Source organism: Austrofundulus limnaeus, unplaced genomic scaffold, assembly GCF_001266775.1.
Source record: "Austrofundulus limnaeus strain Quisiro unplaced genomic scaffold, Austrofundulus_limnaeus-1.0 Scaffold194, whole genome shotgun sequence".
NCBI classification, from domain to species: domain Eukaryota; kingdom Metazoa; phylum Chordata; class Actinopteri; order Cyprinodontiformes; family Rivulidae; genus Austrofundulus; species Austrofundulus limnaeus.
Window position 1 is genome coordinate 802,712 of NW_013952596.1, and position 8,119 is coordinate 810,830.

The 8,119-nt window shown below is 37.8% G+C and overlaps 2 protein-coding genes across 3 annotated transcripts in view; both read right to left on the reverse strand.

Moving 5' to 3' along the window:
* Positions 1-1,515, reverse strand: part of rps15a (ribosomal protein S15a) — a 3,703-nt gene extending 2,188 nt beyond the window's left edge. Inside the window, exons 1-3 of the mRNA XM_014018518.1 lie at positions 1,352-1,515; positions 1,110-1,189; positions 827-912 (exon numbers count right to left, since the gene is read on the reverse strand). Coding sequence (XP_013873972.1) covers positions 827-912; positions 1,110-1,189; positions 1,352-1,484 — 299 coding nt within the window. The 5' untranslated portion in view covers positions 1,485-1,515. The remainder of the gene's footprint in view (positions 1-826; positions 913-1,109; positions 1,190-1,351) is intronic.
* Positions 1,516-3,247: 1,732 nt separating this feature from the next.
* notum2 (notum pectinacetylesterase 2) overlaps positions 3,248-8,119 on the reverse strand; it is a 7,624-nt gene continuing 2,752 nt past the window's right edge. For both annotated transcript variants that reach the window (XM_014018515.1, XM_014018517.1), the window contains 7 exons: positions 7,660-7,772; positions 7,467-7,569; positions 6,964-7,152; positions 6,294-6,394; positions 5,138-5,285; positions 4,965-5,012; positions 3,248-4,575 (listed from right to left, as the gene is read on the reverse strand). In XM_014018515.1, the coding sequence (XP_013873969.1) occupies positions 4,272-4,575; positions 4,965-5,012; positions 5,138-5,285; positions 6,294-6,394; positions 6,964-7,152; positions 7,467-7,569; positions 7,660-7,772 (1,006 nt within the window). In that variant the 3' untranslated portion in view covers positions 3,248-4,271. The remainder of the gene's footprint in view (positions 4,576-4,964; positions 5,013-5,137; positions 5,286-6,293; positions 6,395-6,963; positions 7,153-7,466; positions 7,570-7,659; positions 7,773-8,119) is intronic.

Consider the following 8,119-nt stretch of genomic DNA (forward strand, 5'->3'; position numbering starts at 1 on the left):
ACACACACACACACACACACACACACACACACACACACACACACACACACACACACACACACACACGGCTATTTTTTTAGCTGCTCCCTTCTGCAGGGGTCGCCACAGTTTGTGAACTCATGTGGAAGATTTGGCGATTGTTTGACGCCAGACGTCCACCCTGACACAAACTGGGCTCAAACCTGCAGTTCTCACTACYGAGCTTCAGCAAACTGTTATTAAAAGCTGTTTCCAACAAACATTATCAGCCACACAATACTCTATTGTTGCTCGAATTATTAAAAATGAATTGACCAATTTTTGTATGACAGGATCAGTTTTGATGTCAATGTGAAAAACACTTTACACAACACCAGARAGAAAATTTAGAGGTGGTTCTCCGAACTGTCTGAGAAGACAGTGGGTAAGTTTCATTCAGGAGTAATTCAACATAGAAATCACAACAAATGTCAGCTCAGTCATTATCCTGCTGGCTTAAAACTCAAAAGACCCCACAGACCCCACAGCTCAACCTCTAATTAAATAACTAATTTTAAAAAAGAGGTGTCAGACTTTTATGTCCAAGCATTTAAACATTCAGCACATTCACATTAATGTTTAAAATTATAGCATTTAATTCATATTCTAAAGGATAACTCACTGCCTTTAAAGTTTTTTGAATAAAAAAAAAATACATCACAGAAGAATCACAAAAGAGCCGACAAATAGCAAGCGTCAGAAAAGTTGTGCATGCTTCAAACCAACGCATAACTATTTAGCAASACACAAATTCATAGCCTTTCTTCATGTTGAAAAACTTATTAGTGAAAAGTCCATAGATTCTCACCCGAACTGTCTTGAAGGCAGCAGGTTGTTCTGCCACTTTTCCAGGTCCTTGAGCTGGAGATCAAAACGTGGACTAATAACACCGCACTGAAAAATAGAAATAAAATGCCCATTTCATTACATAAACATAAAACACAATGAGTCACAACTGTAGTATTTTGTTTTCAGTTCAGTTTTTTATTTAAAAAATACTACAAACCCTTCCAAACAGGTGATAAATCTTAAACCAGACTTAATCTTGGTCATTACAAAAAGATTTAAGTGAAAGATCGATGCAGTTTTACCTTGTTCAGCCTTCCTGTGAGATTGACGACAATTTTTCCAGCTCTGTGATCGTCAATGATCTCAAACTCACCAATGTAACCTGTTGGAAGAAGTTAAACAAAATCATAATGTTTACGATGCACACATCTCCACCATCCATCTTAAAAACACACATCTGATATGCATTCATGTTTAAACTTTCACTACGCATCATACAATAAACTTGACAATTTCACCAATCGGATGATAGAAACCTACTCACCGTGCTTCATCATGACGGTTAGGAAGCGCACAATAACCTTGGAGCAGGGCCTGATGAGGACCTGGCGTTTCCCACGCTTCTCAGCATTGTTGATGCTTTTGAGAGCATCCGCGAGAACGTTCATGCGCACCATGATGCCTGCAACCACAAAGAACTTCAAGTTGTCAAAACCGTCACACAATCTCACAATTATTATTTTAACAGATTCAGTTATGTTTTGTCATATTTTCATACTTGGAGCTCATGYTCTTCACTACTTTACACATGCTGTTTTAGACAGAAACATGATAAACTGGAATTAAATCAAGAGGTGTACAGCTAGCAAAGCCTGGCTAGCACTACTTTAGCATCTCATTTGAATCATTGCTTTGACAGCAACTACAACCACTTTGACAGACTACTTTGGACCTATATTTTTGTACAAATCATGTATTCGTTCACAGCAACGATCCTTTTCCCTGAAGAAAAAGTAACTCAAGAGTCCAACTAAAGCATGGTCCATCCTAAGACTATAGACACTACTTAGCTTAGCCGTCTGCAATGACCGGGACGCATATTACTTTCAGTAAGACACAACCGTACACATACTAAACCACCCACAACATTTACAGACAGTGGACATGTTTTTCTTTAGTTTAATAGTTAAGTTTTTTCGGGGTCATGGGTTTTCTAGGCTCTTTGAACGCATCGGTTCTCAGGGCCGAACAGAGGCAGAAATTCATAAAACAAATGTGACGCATTCGTTTTATTAACGGAGGAAATTATCATCCCAGATGATCACAGTGTGCTTTATCTTCAACATATGGACATGAATTCATCTTTTATCATTTAGATGCTTTTGATTCGTTAAGGATTGTAAGTGACTCTGTAAAAATACATCTTACCGGTTCTGCAATATGGCGGAAAGAGGAAGTAGAAAAAAACGCCAGTGCATTATGGGAAAAAATCCAAGATGTTATACGTACAAGATGATTCACTCCACCAGAGAAAGGTTGCTTTTTCTGCCCTAAAGTGCGCGTTTTAGTAAAATATATAAACAATTAATAAAAATTAATAACAAAAAGACTAAATCAGTGAGTAATATGTATTCAAGAGTTTTATCTTTCATGTTTTTATTTCAATACATAGCTACCAGTTTCGTTCTGTTTCATGAACACTTGATCATGTTAAGGGAATAATACATTAAGATAATTGAACCCTTATATTAAAAATGTTTTATAAAGTTTAGACTACATTTCTATCTGTAATTTTAGCTTGTAAAATGTTTGCAAACCATTAAAATAACAATGATTTCTTGAAAGAATGCGTATTGCCTGCCCATGTTTCATCCTTTAATGAAAAGGGACCAAGATAGACCTATTTCTGTCAAAATAAACCACAATACGTGTCTTATGTGGTAATGTTGTGAATGACTCTCAGCTACCATACCAAACTGTAGCTTAATATTTGAAAAGTTTAAGTTTTAATCAGTTTTGTGAATGCTATTGCCTTGTTGTGAGGGGCTTTCTCTGCTCAGCTGAAGATGAAAACCCAAAGATTATTTTTCATCAAAACTCAAACATTAGTTGAAGAGACTGTACAGACAGAGATACAAGCAACAGTATTTTTCTGCCTTCACAATCAGTGACAGTCATCATGTATAAATACATTGTTAAAACCCTTTTCTGATGATAAAGGAACAGGAGTTGTATAAATGCTACTGTATGCAAACCATTTTAAATATTTAATATTAATTTGGTCACTTTCAGTAAGTCCATGTTGCCCAAAGTTTGCTCCAAAGATGATCTTCATTTGTGAATTCAGTTCATGTTTATTGTTACATCATCTTGGCTTTTCCCAAATAAACACTGAAAATGAAGATGCAAAGAAAGAACAGAGCAGAATATCAGATCCACATTGCCAGGTTTTATAATTTTATTTATTGTTTTTACATGTACATCAGCTAAGTTTACTAACGGACATAAATGAAAATCATTTTTAAAACGTCAGACGATCACAACATGACAGGATAAAGTGTCTGACAAAAGCTACAGACAAGAATATTAATAACATGATGTATGGCTWTAAAGTAATCTGAGCAGTAAATCACCACAGCGTTTGTTTTCTTTTAATTAAACACTTCACATGTCAAAGACAGTCCTCTTTCCCCCTCACAGATTATACTGTATAACTAAATATGGAACAGTGATCCTTCTTTGCTGGCCYGCAAATATAATGTGTCATTAACTAGTCAAACTATTGTTCTGCATGCATAATAAAACAAATGTATAGATATTATAGAACGTATATACATAAGTTAACATATCAGTAGCTAAAAACAAAACGAAGCCACAAAAATCATCAGTGTCCTTGTGCACAAAATATAAGTAACAGTGACTGATGTTTATGTGTTGATGATTTGTTACTGGATTATAAGAAACAGAACATAGTTGTTTCATATCAGCTGATTTTAAATCACTGTTTAATGAATAAAATCTTTTGTTGTGTAAMTGGCCACTTTTCTAAATAAGAAGTTTATACATTTGATATTTTTGCACAACAGACGCTCCTTAAAACCCAACTATCATGTGGATGGAAATGAAAGTGATCCGGATGAAAGTGTGTTGCAGGTTATGTCGAGCCAKCTGGTTAGGCTCAAAGCTCCTCAGTCCAGAGTGTAGGAATTCCTTCAGCTTGAAGCTCTTTCCTCTGGTTTCCAGTAGAGGGCGCGCTAAACCAAACAAACCCAGATGCAGTGACATACCCACCAGCCTAGTCTCAGAACATGTGGAGCATAATGGAATGCTGAGCAGGACAACATGTAGTAACCAGATTTCTACAGACTTCCTATGGTTACACTAAATATTCAAAACGTTTACTCCCACCATTCATTCTCCTGATCCCACTTCTTGTGTTTTTTATTATTATTATTATGATTATTTTAGCCACCATTACTGACCATGCTGACCAGAGAATCTGCCTCTCCCTGGGGATCAAGGCCGAGCTTCTGGGGGTCAAGGCCCATGGCTACCAGCATCTGGAGCAAAGTCAGCTCCTGCTGGGTGGCCTGGTCCACCAGAGCCGGGCAGGTGGGGTTACACTGAGGCCACTGGCAGGTGTCCACCAGGTGGAAAGGACAGCCTTTGGCGGGGGTTCTGTTGTTGCGTGTTGCCTCCAGACTTCTGTCCCAGCAGTGAAGGGCTCGAGGTAGACTGGTGCCTTTGACTTGAAAACTTATCCAGTTGCTACAGACAGGAAATGCAGACGTCACAAATAAACAAATAGACAACATGACTCTGCAGTGGAACAGTTTCGTACTTGAAATGTTTATTATGCTCCACTGTGACTAAATGGTAAATGGTAAATGGTACTGAACTTATAGAGCGCTTTTTCAAGTCCGTCCGGACCCCAAAGCGCTTTACACTAACAGACATTCACCCATTCACACTCACATTCACACACTGATGACTAAAAGATGGGTTTATGAGATGTGCTAATCATTGCATTCTGCTTTTATTTACTTTTTTTTTTGCACAACTTTTTTAAAATTGGGGTTGAAAATGTGTTCAAAGAGAACAAGAAGTTATTTTGTGACATAAAAAGAAACAAAATATCACTAAATTTTGTTTCTTACCTTCTGGTTATAACTGTGTGGGAAAGGCAAGATGGTGCAAAAACAGCCCTGAAATAAATCACAAGTGAAAATTCATCTTTRGTATCTGTTTAGAAACAACTTTGTTTTTGTTTTTTTCAGCTAATGGGTAAAATATTTGGACAGTTCAGTGTCCACTGTCATTGCAAACCTACGTGACATCACTCARGGAGTTTTTCAGCTCCAGGCCCAGATTCTGTATGTACTGCCACTGCTCCTCAGACAAACTTTGACCCCCCAGGTAGATGTTTTCTCCTCTCAGCTGCTCCTCATCAAACAGCCACTGAACAATAAACAGAGGAGCTACAGAAGAAAGAAAGAGTTAAATACACTTAAAACATATAATGAGAATACAGAGCTTCTAAACACTTACAAAGATCTTTTGAAGTGGGGTTCTGTGGAAAAGGTAATGAACAAATATCTTACCTGTTGTTGATAGGTTTTAGAGTGACCTCAGTTTGGAGTTTCTCTGACTGAACGAGTGAGCTAACAGCTAGTGAATTGATTCTATCTTAAAATAGTTCATGCAAATGCTATTTTATATGTTTTATGAAACTGAGAAGTGTGAAGATTTATAAACGAGTGTTTGCGTGAACAGGTTTTTGAGGCTGGAGTCATTTTAAAAAAGGCAGAAACGCACTTTGATCTCAGTCTTGCTCAGACTTAGCTCTTTGATGAGGTGAAATATAAACTCTTTCTTGTTACTGCGGTTTTTAAAAAAGCTATAAACAAAAGATCAAATATTCACAACTTTTTTAAAGGGCGGGGGTACTATGTATTTTCCAGGCACATACTTCCATTCTATGCCATAATCAAGTAACTATATTAGCTTCAGTTGTTATGAAAATGCTGTAAATAAGAAAAATAAATTTGACTTTGCATCATAGTCTATCAAAGCAAAATCTTGAAACTGGCCTCTGTCTCTTTAAGAACCTCCTACCATCTCCAACACTCCCACTTCAGCACATTTTCATGACAACACTTCGGGGGAGGGGTGCTCCGTTGGGCAGGACCTTGGCTGCAGACTGAGCTCCAGGGAGGAGCTTTTGTGTAAATAGGTGGAGCTTTGTACCAGCAAGTGTTTAGGCAGCTCCACAGGAAATTCATGGATTTCTCAAACATGCTTGAAAGAGTCAAAGCAACACTCTGGGTATGTTTATTTTTATGAGGGAATGACATTATAACATTATAGGACAAAAACGTCCATGTTGCTTAATACCTCCTCCACCCCTTTAAAAGCTTGACCTGTTAGTTGGTCCATATTAAAGCTCACAACCTTTTTGATAAACAAATACAAWAGTCAAAACTCACAAGTTAAAGTCGAGTAAAGTCTGTGACCGAAGAAGCACTGCCATTCCTCCCCTCTCTTATAAAGCTGCCGACATCTATCAGGCACCGCTCCGTTCCACAACCTGAGGAAACAGGACACGCTTTTACAAATAAAAAGTATCATTTAAAATGTAAATAAGCTAATTAAAATTTTATGTTTTTGTCATAAAACATCTGAGTTGTTAAAAATCACCAAAATGGAACAAATAATGARTTCCAAAGGGGAAGTTTTTGTTAAAACTTGTAAGGTTTCTCTTAGATAAAGCGTAATGTATCATTGTTAACTTATGTGCATTACTGTTGCATTATGGGATACATTCTGCATGGACACAGATGAAAAGCATGCTGTAGACAGTAATTAATTRTTTTATTTCTATTGTCTTTATAAGGACAATAAATGTGTATTTGCTGATTTGCTTTGATTTATTTCACAAAATGTTTGGAATTTTTTTTAATATTTGACACTTGAACACGAGGCTTAAACAAGTGAATTCTGCAACATTTGAGCCTGAAAGTCTTTCATTTTTGTAGTTTTCATGATGTCGCGTGAAGACCACTGGACCTRTGCAGCTAATAAACCTTATTTCTTTTTATTTCCAGGTTCCACATCAATGAAAGAAAGTTGTTCAGTTTAAAACTTGCCAGGTCTTACCTGAGTCCTAGCTTGATAGCATCATCAGGCGAGCAGGAGACGGTCTCGGGGCAGTTTGGAGATCTCTGTTGTTTACTCTCCAGAAACCARCCAGAATCCACCAGACCTCGGACCTGAGCTTCGGCACCGAGCTGCTCCAGCTGACTGGCAACCCGCTCGATGTTCAGCAAAACACCTGTTCCACCAGCGCTGCAGCCAAGAAAATCAATAAATAATTTGGCTTTGAGTTTAGACGGTGGCTGTTGTTTTAGGCCGTGGGTGTTTCCCAACAACCATCCTGCTAACCAGGGAGGTATGTTCACCATTACAGGCCAAGGCCCTTTAATAAACATTATGTCACTGATCACAGTTGACTGTAAACATCTTTATTGCTGACAAGAGGATGCACCCAAAATAGGCCTTCTCGTGTTTTAATAGGCAYAGAGGTGGTCCAAATGGTACAGAGGGGGTTGGATCCAAAAGCTGCTGCGATCATCAGAGTCTGAACAATAAAACAAACTCACCTGGTGCCAGAAAGCAGGACAACCTTGGCCTGCTTGATTCCTTTAGGGATGAGATCTTTGATGACCTCACGGATAATAAGGGATCCCATGAATGTATACTCAGCTGTGAGGAGAGATCACAGAAAACACGTGAGAATTCAGATGTTCTTTTATTAAAAATAGAAAAAAAACAGAGGTAAGAGGTAAGACTTACTTGTATTTGTGTTCCTCTCCTTCACTTTCTCTCTGCCTTGCCGTGTCCTTGGAGCAGGGGTTGGAGCAGGTCCTGTTCCACTCCATACATCACTGGAACAGTACGGGATGAAGCTGCAGAAAGAAGACAAACATATTTATTTCAGTCCCTTGTCTCAGTAATAAAAGCTGTTTATAATCATTATTGATTATCATTATTTATTACAGTCTGCACTGATTTAATTAATTTTTATCTGCACTTGTTCTGGGCTCAAAATGTGGGTTATTGTGTGTCACCCACAAAAACCCAACAAAAGTTTGAAATGCTCTGATACATCAGCTGCATTTATAAAATTATCTTCTCACAAATTAGAAAGAAAATATTCATATTTGCACAAGACCGTGAGAAGAAAGGGGGCAAAGGGTGCTGCAGCTCCACTATCACTGAAAAAAAAAAGATTTTTGGGTGTAGTAACCTTTAT